Source organism: Carettochelys insculpta, chromosome 2 (genome assembly GCF_033958435.1).
Source record: "Carettochelys insculpta isolate YL-2023 chromosome 2, ASM3395843v1, whole genome shotgun sequence".
Lineage (NCBI taxonomy): Eukaryota > Metazoa > Chordata > Testudines > Carettochelyidae > Carettochelys > Carettochelys insculpta.
This window is the reverse complement of record NC_134138.1, coordinates 30589701-30612241: the sequence shown is the minus strand read 5'-3', so window position 1 is coordinate 30612241 and position 22541 is coordinate 30589701. Positions and strand designations below refer to the sequence as shown.

Here is a 22541-nt window from a genome sequence, read left to right as displayed (position 1 = left end):
CAATGTTTGGAGATAAGAAAATAGGAAGGAAGATCACTGTAAATGGGATTGTACTACAGAATGTAGAAAAGTTCATGTATCTGGGAAGCAACAATGTATAATCTGTAAGAAGGAAACAGTGACTAGAACAGTGAAAGCAAGAGCGAGTTTGAAGGCAATGGTAAGATCTGGAGAAGCAAAGTGATTAGTTTAGGAATGAAGCTGAGTGTCTTGAAAACCCGTGTATTCAGCAGCATGTTGTATGGATGTGAGAGAAGGGTGATAACAAAAGAGTAGAAGAGAAGAATGTTGGCGTTTGAGAGGAGTTCCTCTAGAAAGATCCTGAGAATAGGATGGATGCAGAAGGTCACCAATGAGGAATTTTACAGGAAGATACAGCTGAAAAGAGAACCTACTGCAGAAAGTTATATAACACAAGTTACAGCTATTCAGGCATACTTGCAGAATGAACGATGAAAGAAAAACCAGACCCTGGTGTTCGGCATAATGGGCTGTTTGAATAGGAGAGGCAGACCCCACAGAGAATGGGTAGATGATAAAGCAGATTGGTGCGGAACTAGTCTACAGAAACTAAGCTGCTCCACACTGGACGGGGAAAGATGGAAGGAAATAGTGAGAGAGGCATCACATATCAATGACCACTGAGCCCATGACTGTTGAGGAGGAGGAGGAGGAGGAGGAGGAAGAGAATGGAGGCGAAAAAGTGTGCTTGTTTGTCAGTAGTAGGACCAGCAGAAGGAGCCAATTAAAGTAGGATGTGTCCCATTTCTGAGAATATCAAAAGGTGGGGAAATTGCCCTTGTAATGCGTAAGATAGTTGAGATCTCTGTTAAGGCCTAATTTAAAGGTGTCAAATTTGCCAACGAATTCCAATTCAGATGTCTCTTATGGTAAAATTGCTGCAGGCATGTAGGTTAAGAATAGCGGTCAGTGGGTTTTTAGTATAGAGTGGTGTCAATGTGACCTTCATTGATTTGTACTGGAGTGTCCAGGAAATGGATCTCTTGTGTGGAATGGTCCAAGATGAGATAGATGGTGGGGTGGAAGTTGCTGAAACCCCTGTGGAATAATTCAAACATCTCCTTACCATGGGTCCATATAATGAAGACTGATGTAGCTTAAGTAGAGGAGGAGTGCTAGGTGTCTGTGGGGATTTGGTCCTGAGCTGAAGGAGGGAGCTTCTTGAACAGATGGTGTAGTTTCTTTTGGTATTCCTCAGTGGGATTATAGGAAAGAGGCCTGTAGAAGGTGGTATTGGTGAGTTGCCTGGCAGCCTCCTGTTCATATTCTGTCTTCTTCATGATGACTACAGCACCCCCTTTGTCAGCCTCTTGAATTATAATGCCTGATGTGCTTTTGAGGCTGTGGATAGCATTGCATTTTGCACAGCTGAGGTTGTGTGTCATATGGTGATGTTTGTTCAAAACATCAGCTTGTGCGTGTTTGTGGAAGCATTCAAAGTAGAAGCCCAGACTGTCATTACAGTCAACAGAAGCAATCTACGTAGAATAATTCTCCTTGTGGTGTTGGTAAGAGGGATCTAGTGGGTACTTGTGATATCAATCACACACTGATTACATGTCCAACTGGGCACTTGCTCTGCTACATACATTACAACAACAAGTATTCTTGGGACAGACCCCACTGGTACAGCTGGAAGGCATCCTGACACTGGAGATAATGACTAACACATCCCTGTGTGTTTATAAAAATACGGTGGCCTTATTATTGGTTATAATTTGGGGTGCCTTTGGGCATAATATCTGTTAACAGCCTTAACCGTTCCAGAACCACACTCCTCCAGAACTTGAATATGTGAGGAAAGGCCAAGTTACAGGTACTGGAAATATCCCTTTATGCAGGTTAACATTCAAAAGGACCAGAGCACAGTTGCCTTCCTCTAGAAACATATCCCCAATGTAACTCTCTCTGCGGAACATAGTAGGGGTTATATAAGAATATGGCAAAGAAGATGGTCTAAAGTGGAATGTACTCAAGACAGTAACTGTTGTTATTCACAGATCACAGCAAAACTGGCAAGACTTTCATGAATGATACAGCCATATAGCAAGTGAGAAATTATTGCTCAGGAAGCATCATTACAGAAAACAGAAGATTGGACACTTAAGTCTGAATCTGAAAAGAGTACCCTGTAAGCTGTGTACTTGTGTGGCTGCTCAGAAAAGATTCTAATGCCACCAGCATATTTGTAGAGTGCCCACAACTAAGTGTTTTGTTTCTACTGGTAGTGCACATTTGCACATGCCTTATTCTCCACATGGATGGAAAAAGCCCACACAATAATGGAAAAGAGTAGAGGGAACATTGCACCTGAAGAGCAAAAATAAATGATATTCTTGAAGATTACACATGTGATGAGAAAGAAAATACATCTGAACACTGAATTCCAATTCTAAAAAAACCTACTTACTATGAACATTCAAACAAATTGATACTAAAGGAACTGAAAAATATAATGAATAGACAACGTAACAAAAATGTTGGTGATTATTGGAACTAGTAAACATTAGAATCTTCTGAAAGAAAGGATTCAATTTGCAGAGCACATTAGAGATTCAATAAGTGTACAGGTACTGGAATGGAATATTGATGGCAGAACATGATGTCAAAAACATCTTGAATGGACAATGTGGTAAACTGAGTAGATTAAAAGGAGAATTCATTCACAGAGAGATTAGCAGAGGACCACGTGGAATGGGATAATTTGGATGCAAACCTTCAGTACAGGTTGAACCTCTCGAATCCGGAACTCTCTTGTCAAGCAACATCTGTAATCTGGCAGGATTCTACTCAGGCAACCGCTTATCCTGGGTGTGGCTAAGTTTCCAGTGGTCCCAGAAAGTTTGTCTACAGACACCAGTTCTGGCTCTCAGTGTTCTGTGCTGTTATTTATCTGTAATTTACCCCTAAACGTCTTGTAAGAGCCCACTAAGCAGTGAAAGTGTTGGTAATATGCTAGAAAATGTTGACCTCTCCTCATCCAGCAATCCTCTTGTGGGGCACTGGTCAGGTTCCTGAGAGTGCTGGGCAAGAGAGGTTCAACCTGTATAAGAGGAGTCAATGTGACTCCAAGCTCTCAAACTCAGCAAACCTAATATTACATTTTTGCAAAATAAATGCCCTCAGAACCAGACTTAGTAAAGTCAGTTGTAATTAAAGACTCTTTTCAGGGACTCTACTTTTACTAAGGAGTGTTAATCGTTTTTATATTTCATATTACTGGCTCAGAAGAGATATGCTTTACTATTTAATAAAATAATTCACATATCATATTTGACAAAAAAAAAAGACAAAGATATAGTTCTATTTTGATTTCTCTTTAGCCTGTTTTGTAGAAGCAGATCATTAACTGGATTTACACATTTATTTTCTTTAAAATGAAGAAACACACACTACCTACAAAGTTTACTGGGTACAAATGAAACATGTAAATTATTTATTCATTTAATTCAAATATGTTTTTTCTATTTTGTTTTTGCTTCACCCAAAGGGGGACAGGAAGGGTCAAATCTTGGCTCCATTCAAGTCAACTGGCAAACTCCCATTGATTCAAACAAGGCTGGGATTTCATTATGCTGTGAAAGTGTGCTTTGAAAACATAAATAAAGATACCTCCTTTGTTTTAACAAGTACATACCTGCTAGCCAGACTGAGCAATTCATGTTTATCTGCTACTTCTGATTTCTTTTCCAGCTCCCAAAGCATAACATTGATCAGGTACGAATTCTTAATTATAATGGGCACTTCTTCAAACATGTGCTCAAATGTAATATTTGCTTTTTTCAATCTGAAAATCAAATTTGAAAAATTTGTACACAACTGGTACCTTTCATACAACTGATACTTCTAATTCTCAGGATCTTGATTCTTGTTAACAGTCAGTTAGTGATTCTGTAGAGCCCTAGGTTTCCAGAGCTACACTATCAAACAACACTCAAACTTCTTTGATAAGAGAAGCATTTGCATAGAAAAGCTTTACATTTATAAGCCTTGTAAAAACTAAGTAAAAAAGGCATCAAAGGTAAAGTAAAAGCTTTGTTCTATAATATGTTATTTATAAGAACAAACCCCCCACCAAAAGACTACAATGGCAAGGTTAATTCTGTCTACCAGAATATTTTACTGTTTTTCTTGCCACCAGTTTTTCTTAAATACAATTGACTGCACTACTCTGGAAAAAGTTTTAAGTTCACAAGCACTGTGTTACATGAAACATACAAACATTTCTGTGGAAAGCTGCATTCTCCAGTAACTAAACATAAAATGTAAAATGATTTACATAATTAAAAATAGGATGATCAAATATTTCAATTATAGTCTACTATTGATATTATTGACCATTTTATTCACAATCAGAATAGAATTTTCTTATTTTTTGTCAAAATAATTTTACCATACATTTATCGCCCTTTACTTTTAAATTTTAAAACAGACAAAATAGGTACTGATGCCTTTCATCAGACCAGCAAACAAAGGTACAAGTTTGGTGACACAGATATGTTTACTGAAGCTGGAAACTGAAACATTAACTTCAATTTTTTAAGACTGAGAAGGTAACTAGTGGAAATGCTACCTTTAGGCACTGAGCAGTGAAATTGTTCAGTTTTTCTGAGTAACAGCTTTGCACGTGTTTGTTTTATGATGCTGAATACAGACCATTGGGGGAAAGATGTCGTACTAGCAGCTACTCCTATACTTAATAGCTACTAAATGGCAATGTCACTCAAACAACACAATTCACAAAACATTTTCTCTCCACAAAAACAGTAAGTTATTTGATTAGCCAGTCTCAAGAACAGCTGTATTTTTAGGGTCTTTTAATTTTTGGCTATGATTTTTTTCTTATTATTATTGATAATGTGCTAATAGGCCACACTGTGCTACTGCACAGACAAACCTGCCTTGGAAGCACAGTAAATATTCTAAAATAAAATTACTGTTACTCCAGAAGAATGCCCACGGAATAGCTACAGCAGAATATTTATTCCTGAACATTTACTAGTCAGTTGTTCCCATGAAGACAAGCCCTTAAGAGATTGATCTGTTCCCTTTCTCTACCTCTTGAAGATTTTCTGCCCTTCTGCGATCACGTCAATGTATTTCTGCCTTTTTTCACAGTTTCATCAGTCTTTACTACACTCACCCCATGGCTGGAACGACAGAATGCAGTACCTCCTTTCAAAACAGATGCTAATGTTGCTCCCCTAAGTTATAAATCGGAGTGCTTGAAGCAATATTTTCATAATTTCTTAGGAACTGCATTTGAGTACACATGCATCATTGGAATTACACATCTGATTTCCACAGAACTTGACATCACACCAACTTTTTTTTTGGTTAAAAAAAATCTCCTTTTTCCCTACTCTTACCTCCACCTCTAATGCAACCCCAAAAAGAATAATCAGTGCAAAGAGACATTCTTATAAAATACTTACGCTTCTGGAGAGAAATCTTTCTCTTTGCAAACTTCCATCAGTTTGGGTGTCAGTCTGTAAGCCTTTAGTGACAGAGACCCTTGGGCAGTCTTAATGGGATCTAAGACAAGGTATGAAGAAAGGACACAATTACAAAGATAATTTAAAATATTCTTCCTCTACTTGACTATTTCTTCAGATGGTTTATGTTTTAGAAAGCATATTTATATTTAAAAACATAAAAATATCAGCTTAGCAGGGTCTGTGGTCCTGACTCATTAGTATTGTAATGATATAAAGTAAACATGAACTACATTCACTCATCTACTGCAAATTATGACTTCAAGATATCTGCACTTAAGAAAAGTGAAAATACCAATGCCTGATTTCTTTTTCTTAGTACAACCTACCCAAACAATTTATATATGATGGCTGCCTCTCTAAAACAAAGGTTTTCCCTTCATAAAAAGGCCATTCTACTTATTGTGCAGTAAAATAAGAGAATTTATAAACTCTAATTACTTAATAACAAAATGAGATTTAGGATTAGTGATAGACTAGCTCACATTAGACAAACTGTATAATTGCTTGGGACAATAATATAGTTGATGTTAAACATATTAGCTTCATCTTAACATACTGTCTTGAATTTAGTGGAATGTCTTCTAAACAAATTGTTACATTCCTGTGACAGGGAAGCTTAACACTTAACATGACAGTGGCTAAGTTATGCCAATATTAGAATAAAAACTGTTAAACATTCATGATGTCTGAAATTTAACACAGTCAAACTTTTAGCAATCGGTGATAAAATGAAAACCAAAATAGACTTCAACAAGTGGAAAATTCATCAAGGTCTGATGATGCAATGTTTCCAGCCAATATAAGTATATTTTAACAACTTGTTCTTTACTGTAATCCAATTGTTAACATACTGAAACAATTTTGGGGCAGCTCATAAGATTGATCGTATTCATTAGTATTTTTTCTGACAGATACTCAGGACGTTACATTTACTTCTCAGCTGGAAACTATATGCAAGTCTGCCAGATATGGCAAACTGTGAGTGTTCGGGGAGGGGGAGGCTATAAAGCTGTTAAATTGCCTACGGTTCTGATACAGCACAGAACATCTGGTCTGGAGAGCTTGAGGAAACACCATTAAATAGGCAGAAAATAAAAAAATCTTTGTGCTAAGAAACAGTCCAGGTTTTGTATGCTTCTGTCGGAGGCATAAAAAAATTTGGCAATTTGTGTTATGATTGGTCAGTCACGTACAGAGCCAGACACTCTAGTAATCGGGGTTTTTTAGACATCTGGTCTAGTTCCACAAGCCCCTTCAACGAGGGAGGGGAGATGGAGGAATAAAAATGAAGCAGCTACTCCAGCATTCCAAAACGTACACATCAGGGCTCTGATAGCAAGAAAAATAAACAGAAAGAAGGAAACCCTGTCTAGACTTAGCTGCTGCTGAGGCTGCTGTAGACACAGGGTTGGTATTTACTTGAAAAGGCCTGCCAGGCTACTCTTACAGGCAAAAGACAGAATACAAAAATAGTAGTAATAATATTAAGAGGGGGACAAGAATAATAAAGGAAACCTCATACTAACCGTAAATGAGAACTACAGACTCCTCGATTGCATGTTGGTAACTGAACTGGGAATCCAAGAGGGCACGAGTGACAAAAGAGCCATAGTAAGTAGATTGGTACCAGCCAACATGCAGATGATCAATGTTTACGTGGCGAAGGCTTCGCATCATTTCCATCTGGTACTGAACTAGATGAAATAAAGAGAATGCTAAAGTATAAGCTTTTAAAACCCGTTTCTTGACAACACCTTCAGTTAAAAGTGAACAAGTTACATTTTTCACAACTATAAAAGCAAGATTGGTTTATTTCAATTACATCTCAGCACAGACAATATTAAAATTTGGAACTTGGCCATATAAAGTCAGAATACGAGTATTTTGGTTAAACAAAATAGTTTTCTCATTTGGTGTTCACTGTTAAGCTTATCAACGAACTGTTTTTACAGTTTATTGCATTAACTATCTTGCTCATTTACGTAATGAAATTATGGCATTTTGTGTTTCACAGCAAAAAAAAAAAAGGATTTCTGTTCAACAGGAACATTCTGTGCCAGAGTAACATTAGCGTGACTGAGTACTTTAATACCACTGAACACTAGAAGACTTTTAAAAGTATGATGTGAGAAAGCAGATTTATGGGAACTAAAAGAAAAATCTGTTCATTTTGAATGTAAATATGAGATAATATTGACAAACAGCTGTAGGTTTGTAGGAATACACACAGTGCAGGTTGAACCTCTGAAATTCTGGACTCTGTCCAGACCAGAGCACCCTGGCGGCTGAGAGCAAGGACCAAGTAGGAGTCCTGTACAGGAGCCCCAGTGGGAGCTTGGCAGGCAGCATGCAGGCCAGCTGGGCAGTAGCCCAGGCTGGTGGCCAGGAGCAGACTGACGGCTGGGAGAGGAGCCTGAGAATAGGGCCCAGAGCCCAGCAGGAAGCACTGACCTCCCCCATCCAGCAAAATCCCTACTTCAAAATGCTCAGGTCCTAAGGGTGCTAGACTGGGGAAGTCTAACCTGTAATTCTATTGCCCCATTTGGAGCCATCTGTCGCAACAGTCAGGATGCTATTTGCCTTAATCTTTACACTTTTTTAACGTGCTACATTACATTAGAAAGTAGAGGATTATTATATTAAGATCTGTGTTGTATTGTAGCCAATGAGTGAATTGTTTCCACTGCGTCTCATTTAAGCATGCTACCTTTATGTAACACGATCATATTAAGCAGTGTTTAATAGGATGAAATTTAGTTAATTTATATATATATATAATAAAATGGGTTATCATTTCATCATAGTTCAGGCATTTTTAACAGATAACTGAGGGTTTGTCTACATTTAAACTGCTACAGCTACATGACTATAGTCCTTCTGTGTAGACTCTACCTACACTGCCAGAAGGGATTCTACTGTCAGTACAGATAATCCACCTTGCTAAAAGACAGATGCTAGTTCAACAGAAGACTTTCTTCTATCAACCCCCCATTGTCTACACAGGGAGCTGGGCCAGCATACATCTCTTAGGGGGAATGGATTTTTCACACCCGAGGGGCATAGCTATGTCAACGTACACGCCCAGTACTGATCAGTCCCGATGCACAGTAGCAATATATTATCAAGTTTTAGATAATCAAATGCACCAAACACCAGTCAATAACTAGGCGAATTCTTTAAAATTATGTTTGTGGGGCTGTAGAATTCACCAAGTTCAGTTTATTTCACTTCTATTTTTTTAAACAATCTCTCACTCATACAACAATAGAACAGCCATAACATCAGGCAGCTATATAATTAGTCAGAGCAGAGGAGAACTTTCAAACTGTACAACTGACTCTTCAGAAACACATTTTCCTTCTTTACAGGATGGAAATAAACCAACCCATACTCCCTAAAGATATAAGCAGACATTTCTCTGGAGCGAAAAAATATTCTTCCAACCTGTCATGCAGCAAAAGAAAATTCTAAAATTTGTTATTAGTTGTCTTGCGGCCAAAAGCTCATCTGCCACAATTTACCACTCTGTGTATTTATTTAAAATGTATGTTAATACCTCAGTATTCTCTTGGTTGAAAAAAGATACAAGTGTTTATCTATGATTATTTGGGAATCTTGCTACTACAGCATCAAGTGCACGTGTGGCACTTTGTCTTCTACTTCGTAATGTCTATGCTCCAAACAGCTTACAATTTAAGGGTATATCTATATATTGCAGACCCACCACACGGTGGCACCGAGTCTCAGAACTTGGATCAACTTACTCAGACTCACAGGACTAAAAATAGAATTATAAATGCTGAGGCTCTGAAACCTGACATTGGCAGAGGTGTGTGCATGTGTAAGTTTCAGACCCAGGCCTCAATATGAAATGAACATCTACACTTTTATTTTTAATCCTACAGAGTGAGACCAAGTCAGCTGACCCAGGCTCAGACTCGCTGCTTCAGGTTTGCACTACACTACACTACAGGTGTCACCTGTACGCTCATCCATAGGACATCCAGGTTCAGCAATTTCTGTCATCTGTGAATCCCAGAGACAGGCTGAAGATTGCATTTAAAGGTTTATATCAATGCAAATCAGAGTCTAGATGCCACCATACATGACATGATGGTGACAACTGAGCAGCATATACACATTCACCAAAAGACAGAATAAAAAAAGAGTAACTGCTCAAAAATATAGGCACAGACTGAGCAAGAGTTGATTCCTTTTTAAAAGGAATACCGAAAATGCACCTCTTTCCAGATCATTGTACGCAACACAATTTTGTCCTCTCTGTTTGAAGACAAACTAGTTATGTTTTTAATCTGTAAACCTAAAGGCATGAGCTAATCAGATAAGTAGTTTTAAAGTACGACACATGAGCAAAGACATTCAAAAAAACCAATTCATAAAAGTTGCTGCAGCTGTTGTTTGTCAGCTAGCCATTTAACAGGTATTCTGCATCAGAAGTACTCCATATGTTAGGAAAAGAAGATGCAAGCAAACATCTATCCACCGCTTGATTCAGGCATGTCAGAGAAGTTTTTCATCCTTAATATCTCAAACACAAAATAAAGAGCTTGTTCATGAGTCTAAATTCTATTGGTAGACAGGTATAAAGCTGAAAAGACTATTCTGTCATAAAAACAAAGTATTTGTTTAAAGCAAGACTTAGATGAAAACACAAAATGTATTCACATGTAAACAAAAGTTAGTTTTTGTTATCAGATCTGAACGGCAATTGAGCAAGATTTGAATGAAAGAATTGTTGGTTCCCCTACTTTCTGGGCAAATGAAATGGACATGAGAAAAAAATGACTTACAGACTTGAAGGGAAAAGGAACAATTTCTTTTGTAGAAAGAGGTCACATATGTGACCATAAAATGCAGGCCTTTTTGAAGAGCTGTGTAACTATTGGACAACCATGAGTACCCCTGAAAGAGAGACATAAAATGATGTTGCAAGTCTGGATTAGTGTCAAATGAGTGCTGGATTCATCAATAATGTCAAAGACAGAAGAGAATTGGAAAATATTCCTGGTCCTTCACAAGCCTGTGTCAAGATGTCTCATGTGCTTTTGTGTAAACATGTGAGGTAACTCCTGATTCTATGGAGAGGACAATGTTTACAAGAATGGCTTTCAGGCTCTGTCTTTACAGAAACTGAGTCAAAAATTAATGTTCCCGCTAATTTTTTTTCTATCCGTATGCTGAATAAATTTTGTTATATGCTCTGAGGCATATGCAAATTTACATCACCAGTGGAAAAACACGCTGCTGGCTGTGGGCAATCTACTGAATCTCTGCTGGGTGGCTGCCCAAGCATTCATCTTACACGGAACATTGTCAGTAATGTGTGCTTTGAAACGAGGATTGTAAATGCCTTCAAGCAGAAAGTAGCTGTGACAAATACGGCAATTTTCTGCAATATCCTTGGGAGACTTTATTGAATTAATTTTAGATATCATTCAGGTCCACTGTATTGAATATAAAGTATATGAATTACTGTGGGCCAGGATTGTGTGTAACTTCCATAGGCGAGAGACGTGACTAAGGAGAGGAAGTTCAAAGGATGATAATGAAAATGTGACATAAGAATGGACTTTTAGGACAATTAAATGTAAAATGGATTTCCTTGGGAATAACTAGGAAGAGATAAATGCAAATTTCTTATCTCCAGTTATGCAAAAATCCAATCCTTTGAAGCTATGACCTGAGGTATATGTGACTGCTGATTACCTGGTCCCAAAAGACTGAAGATCAAAGGCCTGAACTATATAAAAGAACAGATGAACTGCCCAAACAGAATTCTGGTTCTGAGATTGTTATGAATCTGTAAATGCATGGAAAACCCACATCTGGGGTTTGAAAGATTCACACAGGACCCATACAGGAGCTGGGAGTGATTTCTGATAGGCTTTTTAGCATGCCTATAACTTCCTTCATTGTGTCAATATGGTCTCTGAAATGTGTTCATGATAAGAACAGAAAGAGCTGTGTGGTAATTTATAACTGTAGGTAACAGATTGGTCATAGCCCCTGGTGAGAAAGCAAAGAGCTAGTGCTGACTTTTTAGTCTCTCACAGTGCAGCATGGAAAAGGCATAGCTTTAGAGAATCACCAGTCAGAAGGGAATGAGATACAGGTATTCACCCCAAACTGGTGACAGCTAGGAGCTGGGAGCCTGAAGAGTACTGGAGTACGGTGTCAAGTTCTGGGCCCCCAATTATAGAAAGGATGTGGATACACTGGAGAGGGTCCAGCGGAGGGCGACCAAAATAATTAGGGGGCTGGAGCATACGACTTACAAAGAAAGGTTGAGGGAATTAGGACTGTTTAGTCTGCAGAAGAGAAGACTGAGCGGGGACTTGATAACAGCCTTCAACTTGCTGAACGGAGGCTGCAAAGAGACTGGAGAGAGGCTGTTCACAGTGGTCACGGATGGCAGAACATGGAACAATGGTCTCAAGTTGCGGCTGGAAAGGTCCAGGTTGAACATTAGGAAAAACTTTGTCACTAGGAGGATGGTGAAGCATTGGAATGGTCTACCCAGGGAAGTAGTGGAGTCTCCATCCCTGGAGGTGTTTAAGTCTCGCCTCGACAAAGCCCTGGCGGGGCTGATCTGATGGGTTTGGTCCTGCTTAGAGCAAGGGGCTGGACCTGATGGCTTTTTTAGGTCTCTTCCAGCTCTATTGTTCTATGATTCTATAAAGGGAAAGAAATACAGGTATTTACCCCAAACTAGTGACAGTTAGGAGCTGGGAGCCTGAAGAGGGTGTGCTTGGTGGATCACAGACAGGGAGAATACGGATGCACTTACACAAACTGCGACAGTAGGATAAGTAAAAGCATCCACTGACAGTTGTCCACATCTGCAAATCACCATTTCCTAATTTCAACTATTTTTAGCAGACAAATAATAATGGAGGAAACACGTATGCTTGCAGAAGAGTCTCAAAGGATCAATAAAGTATGCACAGCCAACAACTCTGTCTCTGAAAATTGACTACAGAAGTTAAAAAAAAAAAAAAAAATCAATTATGAGGAGAGGTCCGTATCAGAAAGAGAAAATAACTTTTTATGAAGCACAGACAAAAGCATGGTGGAAGGAGCAGCTAGCGTTCCAACAAAATTATCAGGTTACACAATTACATAATAAATAACCCACAAACTGCTTGTACTAATAGAATCACCACTATTTCTTCATATTGTTTCCATCATTCTTGACCTTTGCTTCCTTAACTGAGTTAACCGTGGGCAGGCTAGCCCTCTGATCTGTTAAGTTACACTTCTGCTCTGGTCAAGTGTTCATACTTTAGAATAGCAGTGTACAACTGAAATTTACCCAATCACCACAGTCCCTCTCCTTGCCCCACTCCACTACCAGAGCTCCCCCACAGCCCAGATTACTCGCATGGTGCAAGCCCCACCGGGGCTGGGGCTGCCACTGCCACGCAAGCAGCTCAGAGGTGGAGCTGCGCCTCAGCTGAAGCCCCTCAGGCCCTAGGAGCCAGCTCTGCCGCCATACACTTGTGCCACCATGTGGTGGGGTGTGCACATGGAACAGCCGAAGAGGCACCCCACATGGGGTGAGCGCAGAGCTTATTGGACACCGTGACTTTAGAACAAGATTATTTGGGAGTCAGGAGAGGGAGAAAGATTTCCCGTTTCCCAAACCAGACTGCAAATATCCCCTTTTCCTCTCTAAAACTAATCATGTGGTCAGAAGTAGAGTTAACTACTGAATTATGACTTTCTGAGGTACGGACACAGACAACTGGATTAAGTTACCTATTTTACTGAAACCTAACATCCATACTGTTAAAAAAGCAAACCAGTTAAGAAGCTTTGTCAGTATGAAGTAACCAGCAACTGGGACTATTTTGCATTATTCTGTAAGTGCTGAATCAAGAGACTTTGACCACTGTCTCCTGGGTCCCTCATGAAAACAAGACGTGTATCTCATGAGGCACACTCAGCGAACAAAATTTCAAACAAGAGAAAGCTTGCTCTTGCTGAGTGAGCAGGAACTAAAGACATTATTTATCTTCTCCATCTTTTCACACACCCACCTTCTTCTAAAGCCCATAAAAAGACATTTCTGTAAGGGAGCAAGAAAAAATCCTTACTTGCTACTTCTTAACTGGGGCACAGCAAAGAATGAAGAACACTTATTAAAACATAAAGGCTGTGTCTATGCAACAAACTTACTTCGAAGTCACCTTTGAAGAAAGCTGCTACTTCCAAGTAGCTTGCAGAGCCATCTACACATACTGTCCCTTACACACACTGTCCCTTACTTCAAAGTTAACTTCCAAGTAAGGGAGGGTAACTTCAAAGTCACTACTCCATTCCCTGGAATGGAGCAGTGGCTTACTTCAAAGTTAAGTGTGTGTAGACGCTCTGCACTCCTTACTTCGAAGTAAGGAGTCTGGCAAGGAGGCACCCCCTCAACCCCCCACGGGAGGATGGAGACACTCTGGCCAGCCCAGCCAAGCCAGGGCTCTATGGTCCCTACCAGCCACCTTAAAGGAAACAGCTCCCTGGCAACCTCAAGCAGGCAAGCTGAGACCATGCCAGGCGGGGGCCATGCCAGGCGGGGACCCTCCTGGACTGAGGATGAGCGGAAGGACCTCCTCACTTTGTTGGGGGAGGAGGAGGTCCTTCGGCAAACTTGCACCCAGCAGAGGAAACGCACAGGACTTTCACTGACTGGCGGGTGGACTCATTGTCTGAGGCCGCCCTGACCACACTGGCAGCTGCATACAGATAAAAATAAAAACTCCACCAGACCTGCATCAAGGCCCGCGATGCTGCCAGCCATTCAGTCAAGGGCACATGGTAGACGCTGCCACCTTCCCTGCTGTGGACAGCGAGGACTAGGTGGGCCCTTCTGGCACCAAGCACCTGCGTTACCAGGGCCTGGAGTACCACTGAGTGATACCCATTCCTGTTAATGTAGGGGCCCTTGCTGTGGTCTGGAGCCCAGACTGCTAAGAGTCCCATCCAGAGCTCCGAAACACCTGGGGAAGCCCAGGTCCACGAACCCAGTGACGGGGGTGGCCAGGTCCTGCAGGGTCACGACTCGTGGAAAGAGCACCCTGTTGATGGCCCACACAAACTGAGGGGGAGGGGGAAGGGGAGGGAGAGACATGTTCATGAATGGCAGACTGTGAGGCCCCCCTTGCCCCCCACCACCCCTTGCCCTGTACGTCAGGGACTCCTGTCCCCTGCCCGGTAGCCCTCTCCCCAGAGTGGGTCCGTGGTGGAGCCAGACTTACCTCCAGCATCAACGCTCTGATGGTGGCCTTGCTAATGCCAAATTGGTGTCTGAAAAACTGGAAGCTGCTGGGGTTGGCCAGCCTCCACAGAGCAATAGCCACCCTCTTCTGCACCAGGAATGCTGGCCGAATCCATGTCTCTCGGTGCTGGAGGACTGGGGTGAGCCAGTGGCAAAGGTTGCCAAATGTCTGGCACATGATTCTGAAGCTCCTCAGCCACTGCTCATTGTCCCAGTCCTCCAGCACTGGCCAGTCCCACCACTCGCTGGTGATGGTGAAGGTCCACCAGTGCCCGGTCGGGGGGGCATGAGAGAGGGGCAGCAGTGCTGTGGCCAGGGCCTGAAGGCTGGATCCCAGTCAGGCGACCTGACTGAGACACTGGAAGACGAGGGTGACCAGCATAGCCAGCAGGCTGGCCAAAGTGGAAAGGACCTCGTCCTCAGGGAGGCTGGGAGTGCGCATATTGCTCGGCTCTTCTCCCCAGCACATGTTCTGTTGCTCTCCTCAGCCTGGCAGCCTTGAGCACGTGCAGGGTGGAGGTGTTGGGAGGGGTCCTTCAAGGTGTCGGCTGGCTGCAAGCCCAGAAGGGCTTCTCAGCCATGCAACCCCATGCCTGTTTCATTTCCTGGCCCCTTACTTCGAAGTAGGGCTAACTGTGTGTAGATGCTTAACTTCAAAGCAGGGGGAAGCCTACTTCAAAGTAAGGGAGGGTGCATTTTGTGTACAGATGCTTTACTTTGAAGTTGCAACTTTGAAGTTATTTTGTAGTGTAGACACAGCCAAAGAGAAAGTGAAAGACCAAGCTGCAGGGATGTCCTTGAAACTGACTGGTGGTTCTGAATGATAGTTTGGAATCAAACAATTGGTTAAAACAGGTCTAACTTCTAGAGTATGTATCGTAAACTAACGGAACATTAGGAGTCATTTAGGACAGGGCTATATAAAACAAATATCACAATGTCACTATTTAAATACATGGTACACCTCACCCTTTGAAAACTGTGTGAAGCTCTGGTTGCCTCATCTCAAAACATCTATGTTAGAAATGGAAAAGATACAGAGAAGGGCAAAAAAATATGATGGTATAGAAGAGCTTCCTTCTGAAAACAGATGAAAGACTGGAACTGTTCAGCTTGGAAAAGGGATGATTAAGGGAGTTATAACAGAGGTCAATAAAGACACGAATGGTGTGGAGAAAGTGATGTTTTTAGAGAACTACCCATGATTCCAAATCCCCCTGGCTAACAGCTAATTTATATGTCATTGTGGGATTATTGTGAGATTATGTTCTCCAAAGTGCATTACTTTGCATTTATGAACAATTGGTTTCATCTGCCAGTTTGTTGTTCAAATACCAAATTTTGTGAGTTCCCTTTTCAATTCTTTGCAGTCTGCTTTGGATATAACTACTGAATAATTGTGAACCATCTGTAAATTTTGCCATCTCACTCTTTACTCCTTTTTCCAGATCATTTATCAATATATTGAGTAGCACAGGTACAGTACAGCTCACTGGGGGTACCACTATTTACCTCCCTTCCATTTTGAAAACTGACCCTTTATCTCTGTTTCCCTCTTTTTTAACCATTTACCATTCCTTCTTACTGCATGACTGTTTACTTTGCTTAAGAGACTCTGGTAAGGGACCCTGTCAAAGCATTTCTGAATGTATAAGTACACTGTTTCCTCTGGATCCTTTAGTCCACATTTGCTGACTCCCTCAAATAATTCTAATAGATCAGGGAGGCATGATTTCCCTTAACAAAGCTATGTTGACTCTCCCCACCAAATCAAGGGGGTCTTACCCACAAAAGCTCATTACCTAATACAGTTGCTAATCTTTAAGGTCCCACAGGACGGCTTGTTAATTGCCCAACAAATGAAGTTCATCTGTTAGTGTTCTACTTCTGCTCTTTACTATAGTTTCAACCAGTTTATCTGGTACTGAAGTCTTACTAGCTTGTAATTGCCAGGGTCACCTTTGTAGGCTTTTATAAACATTGGTGTCATTAGTTATCCTCATGTCATCTGGTTAAGAAGCTGATTTACATGACAGCTTACATACATGAGCAAAAGTGATAGTCTGGCTTCTCTATCCTTACACATTGAAGGTTTAAAGTCTTTGCAGATTTGTCAGTAATCTTGCATGTGAGCTTCCCTGAACAGTTTAAGGAGACTGAGCAAAGGTTGCTCATGGGGACTGGCCTAATGCAAGAATTGCAAATCCTGAATCCGTGTGACCAAAGTACCTTTGTACTGAGTAATGAAAATCCCCAAACTGGAGATGAAAAAAGAAAACATATACTATTACTAAAACAGTAATATTATAAACCTAAAAAACTACCTTCAGCCAATTAATTTACAAAGAACACACAGAGAGTCAATTCCAATTATAATCACGTGTGGTAGGAGGAAACTGAGGGGATAATGACTGGCTGAGCACTTTTCATTGGCATACAGTGGCAAGTAGCAGCAGATGATATTCAACCAGCCCTGATGGGTATCAAATGAAGAAAAGCACTGTGACAACTGTGTGCAGCACACACACAAACCAAGAGTGGAACATATAAGTGCAATCACTCAAAGAAGAATGAATTCTAAGAGATTATCTATTTCAATGTCTAAGGTTGCTTCTACACTCGCCCCCTGCCATCAGAGGTGGCATGGTAATGAGGCAATCTGAAGCAGGCCAATGTGCATATTCAGCACCTCATTAGCATAATGGCAGCTGCACAAATTTCAAAGTTCAGACTTCAATTGCAGATTGATAGCGTAGATGGGGGCAGTTTCAAAATAAGCACCCCACTTCAACACTCCCTTACTCCAATCTAGTTCTCAAAGAGGAAGCCGTGCTATTCAACATGCAAGGCACTACAATCTAGTCCTGTGGGAGTGAGGGAATGTCGAAGTGGGGAACTTATTTCGAAGCTGTCCACATCTACACTGTCAATCTGTAATTTGAAGTCTGAACTTTGAAATCTGTGCAGCTGCCATTATGCTAATGAGGTGCTGAATATGCATGTTAGCGCCTCATTAGCCTGCTTCGAATTGCCTCATTACCATGCCACCTTCCACAGGAAGAGGAGAGTGTAGAAGCAGGCTAAATGACATGCAGTACAGAAAGTAAACTTTGTCCAGTTTGCATTTTCATTGGAGAGCACACACAGGTGGCTGGAAGGAGGGGGCATTCTGAACCTTAAAGAATAAAAGTGCAAAGAGATAGCCTTTGGTACAGATACTACTTTATGATACCATCAATACTGCTCTTCTGGGAACAGATGTTATTGCCTTCTGAGAACAGACTTTGAATTCCTTGAAGAGTATAAAAGCTAAGTATGTATTTAGGTTACTGAGCTTTGCTAAAGCAAAATGCTAGACACAATGTAAACACAGCTTCAATGTCACAGACTCACTTAAAATCCTGAAAGGGAAAATCCCAAAGAAGATATTAATTTCAAATTCCCAGTACAGTGCTTTCATTTTTTACAGTCCCAGAGGGGTAGCCATATTAGTCTGTAGATAACAAGCAGTCCTGTAGCACCTTAAAGACAAATTTATTAGGTAATCACCTTCCTGGGTAAGACTCACTTCTTCAGATTAATCTCATTACCTAATAAATAACCTCCTTCAGATTAAGCTCATTACCTAATCAATTTGTTAGCCTTTAAGGTGCTACAGCACTGCTTGGTATTCATTTTTAATGCTGATTACAATTCAGCATTAATTTTACTGCAGCATTCAGCAATTCTAAATGAGGTTTTACACAGAGAAAATAGTTCCCCTTATTAGCTAAGCTATCTCAATCACTGGATCAATGCTGAATACAGCAATAAAAATGAGAAACTTGTTTTGAGATATAACAGTGAATCAAAGGGACTAAAACACATCAATTGTCATATCAGTTGTTCACTGCAAAAGTTAAAGTTTAAACAACTCAGAATAAAGCTAAAACACCACCAACTCCTCCTCACCAAGCAGGTCATTCTCCTTCACTGCAGCCAGAGAAAGCTTTGCCACTGACTTAAAATGGGAACAAGGTCAGGTCCTTAAATGACCTCAAAGTAGTGCTCACACAGGTACCTTACCAACATCAATTTTCCAAGTTAATGTTGTACAAATTGTTGATAGAAAGGCATCTAAGCTATAAAGACCATCTATTTTGAAATTCCCCTTAAAAGTTTGCTATGGTATTTTACAAAAGATTGTCCAGAGTGGTATGTGGCTCACCTGTAACTGCTAATCGCAAATATCCCCAATAAAGGAAGTGTAACACTTGATGGGGAAGGCAATGAGTTATAACAATGAATTGTTTCCCACGTCTGGCTGTTTGGTTTTGCCCACACGGTCCAGCACTAAATCAGCACCATATCTGGGATGGGAAGTAATATTTCCCCATGTCATGGAGGTTTAGGGTGAGGCAGAGGAGGGGGTCACTCTTCTATGCAGGATAAGACACTAGACACTTGCTGGTTCAAAACAGCAGATCCTCTGTAACTTGAAGTCTTTAAATCATGATTTGAAGACTTCACTAACTGAGACAGAGGTTATGGGTTTATGACAGGTATGGATCGGTGAGGTTCTGCTTTTTGCAATAACATAGGTACTGCTGCTTGGGGAAGTCGTTTTATAATACCTGTCAGCATATAGCATCTTCACCAGATGCACTGTATGCGCTGTGTATGTATTCATGCCCTTAAATAAATTGCACTGCTTTATATATAGACAACGTCTTAGTGTGTTTACAGACTGTGGTAATAGGACAAAAATCGGTATCTCCATAGCACCCGTGATCTTTGTGTATCTAGCAAAGTTATAAATTTAAGCTCCCAGGCTCATCTTTTGAAGATATTGTTCAGATTTCCTTTGATGACAAGGACTGAGAGGTTAGATATGGAGTGATCAGTTTGTGAAAAAGTGGTTCTCTCATAGGTGATCCAGTGTTTATGTTATTTTTCTGAGAGTTCATTCAAGCATGAACTAACTGTCTAATTTCACCCTTACAGGAGCTGTTGGAGCAGCTAATGTACTGGATAAGGTAACTGCATGTTGTGATAGATAAATATGGGACATGTTCCCCCCTTTTAAAAACGTGTGATCACTGTAGCAGGTGACATAAGGCTGCAGGCTTTGCACCTGTTACAGCAGTCTGATAGTGGTTTAACATTTTCAGATTCTTATTAACTGTATATTTTAATATGTTAGAAAATGGCAAATATGTCACTTTCTGTTCATGATTTGTGTAAGTTGCTGCATTAGGATGGTAACTAGAATTAAATAGATCAACATATAAAACTTTCTTTAATAAAAATGAATGTTAAGTGTTCTGGACACAAATTTCTCATATCAAAAACTATTTCATGTTTACAACTAAATAATTTATTGAAACAGAGGGACTAACTGTAGTCAGGAATGAGAGGGGTAGCAGTGTTAGTCTGGATCTGCAAAAGCAACGAGGGGTCCTGGGACACCTTACAGACTAACAGAAATGTATGAGCATAAGTTTTTGTGGGCAAAGACCCACTTCGTCACCTGCATCTGACGAAGGTGCCACAGGACCCCTCATTGCTTTTGTAGTCAGGAAATTCAACTTCCAGGTGAGCCCGGAAAATGTTCAAACATGCCTAAGACTGTGTCCACCCTACAGCTTATGTTCGAAAACACGTATGTTGCTCAGACATATGACTATTGCACCTCCCTGTCCCACCCAATCCCACCCCCCAAAAAAAACCCAACAATATAAGGTACACTGACAGAGGCACTTATGTGCATGGTTATGTGTTGGAAGAGAAAGTTACTCCACTTGTGTGGTAATGATAGTTCTTCAAGATGTGTCCCCCTGTGGGTACTCCACGCTGGGTGTGGGTGCATCCTCGTGCTGGAGCTCAGAAATTCTTCTATAATTGTGGTTTCCCAAGCCAAGCATGAGCAGCAGTGCCTCCTTGTGGTATCTGGAGCATGCACAGCACAGGCCCCTCTGTTCCTTCTCTACCCAAGCAAATAGAGCAGGACACTCCAAAAGAGGGGAAGCGGGGAGGGAAGTGGAGCACCTACAGGGGGACACATCTCGAAGGGCCACTGTTACTGCACAAGATGAGTCACTTCTTCTTCAAGCAGCGCCCCCATGGTGCTCCACACTGGGTTACTATAAAACAGTCACACTTTGAAGGTGGGTTTGGAGACCAGTAACGATTACAGTTGATAGAACTGCTTGACCCACTTGAGTGGAGCAAACAAATCAAAGACAAAAGCACATACTGCTGTGCAAACTTGTTGCTGGAAGACCATGTCGCCGTCCTGCATATATCTGTAAGGGGTATGTACTTAAGAAAGGCAGTAGTGGAGGACACAGCCTGGTTAGAATGGGCAGTGACAGCATCCAGAAGCTCCCTTCACTGAAGTGCATAATAAGTATGCATACAGATGGAGATCCACTTGGACAGCCATTGACACAAAATGGGTAGCCCCCAGGACCACTCCACAAAGGACAGGAAGAGCCTAGGAGACTTTCACCAAGGCCCCATGCGATCAGCGTAAAAGGCCAGTGCCCAACAGAAGTCCAAAGTGTGCCACAACACATGCACAGGCTTGGAGTGCAGCTTCAGGAAGAACAAAGTGGATAGGTCATTGAAGTGAAATGGAGAGGGAACCTTAGGAAGAAACTTAGGATGAGGGCGAAGAGTGACTCTACCCTTGTTAAACACAGTATAAGAAGGTTCGGCTGTAAGAACAGCAAGCCAACCCTCCTGGCCGACATGATGGAAACTAAAAGCAAGATCTTCATTGACAGATGGAGCGAGAAACATGTTGCCAGGGGCTCAAAGGGTGGTTTCATGAGACAGCCGACTACAGGGTTAAGGTCCCAAACAGGGACCACAGGACGTACTGACAGAAAGGTGTTTTGCAGACCCATCAAAAATGTTTTGCGAGGGGATGAACGAGGAAGGAAATCCCATCCTCCGCTTGGTAGAAAGTCACCAAAGCCACGGCACGCACCAGGACAGTACTAAGGGCGAGGCCTGACTTGGGCAGGTGAAGCAGGTTGTCAAGGAGGACAGGAAGGGATGTGGTGTGAGGAGACATGGAGTGATTAATACCCAACCACTGAGAGAACCACATCCACTTGTAGAGAGAGGGTGGACTCCCATCTGCTGTTAGTGAGAACACTCTTTAATCCCTTTAGAGCATGCAATTTTGACATTCTGGAACCATGAAGAAGCCACGCATGAAGGCACAGCCAGAACAGATCGTGGTGAAGGATGTGGCCAAAGTTCTGAGACAGAAGATTGCAGCAAAGAAGGAAGTGATACAGAGTAGCCACTGACAGCCAGTACAGGTAAGATATCAGACTTGTCTCAGCCAAGCCAGGGCTAGCAGGATGAGGTGAGCCCAATCCAGTCTGACCTTGCCCAGAAGCTTTTGAACCAAGGGGAGGAAATGCATAGAGAAGAAGGCATGGCATGTCCCACTTGATGGAGAAAATGTCCCCAAGGGAGCGTATCCCCAGAGAGGCTCTGAAGCAATACTGGTGACACTTTCTGTTGACTCGGGTCACAAACACATCTATGCACAGCTAGCCCCAGAGCTTGAACAAATGATTGAGGGCCACTGTGTCGATTCCCCACTCATGGTGATGACTGAAGGAGTGGCTGAGGGAGTCTGTAGTCACATTCAATACCTCTGGGAGATATGGCTACCAGACTGTGGTACTGAAGGCACCAAGTCCACAGTTTTATGGACTCTGTGCATACAGACG

At 41.5% G+C, this 22541-nt stretch overlaps 1 protein-coding gene across 1 annotated transcript in view; it reads right to left on the bottom strand.

Moving 5' to 3' along the window:
- The window catches only part of EIF3H (eukaryotic translation initiation factor 3 subunit H), a 156140-nt gene that overhangs the window by 31465 nt on the left and 102134 nt on the right, over nucleotides 1-22541 (bottom strand). The window contains exons 3-5 of the mRNA XM_074985641.1: nucleotides 7046-7213; nucleotides 5457-5556; nucleotides 3659-3808 (exon numbers count right to left, since the gene is read on the bottom strand). Coding sequence (XP_074841742.1) covers nucleotides 3659-3808; nucleotides 5457-5556; nucleotides 7046-7213 — 418 coding nt within the window. The remainder of the gene's footprint in view (nucleotides 1-3658; nucleotides 3809-5456; nucleotides 5557-7045; nucleotides 7214-22541) is intronic.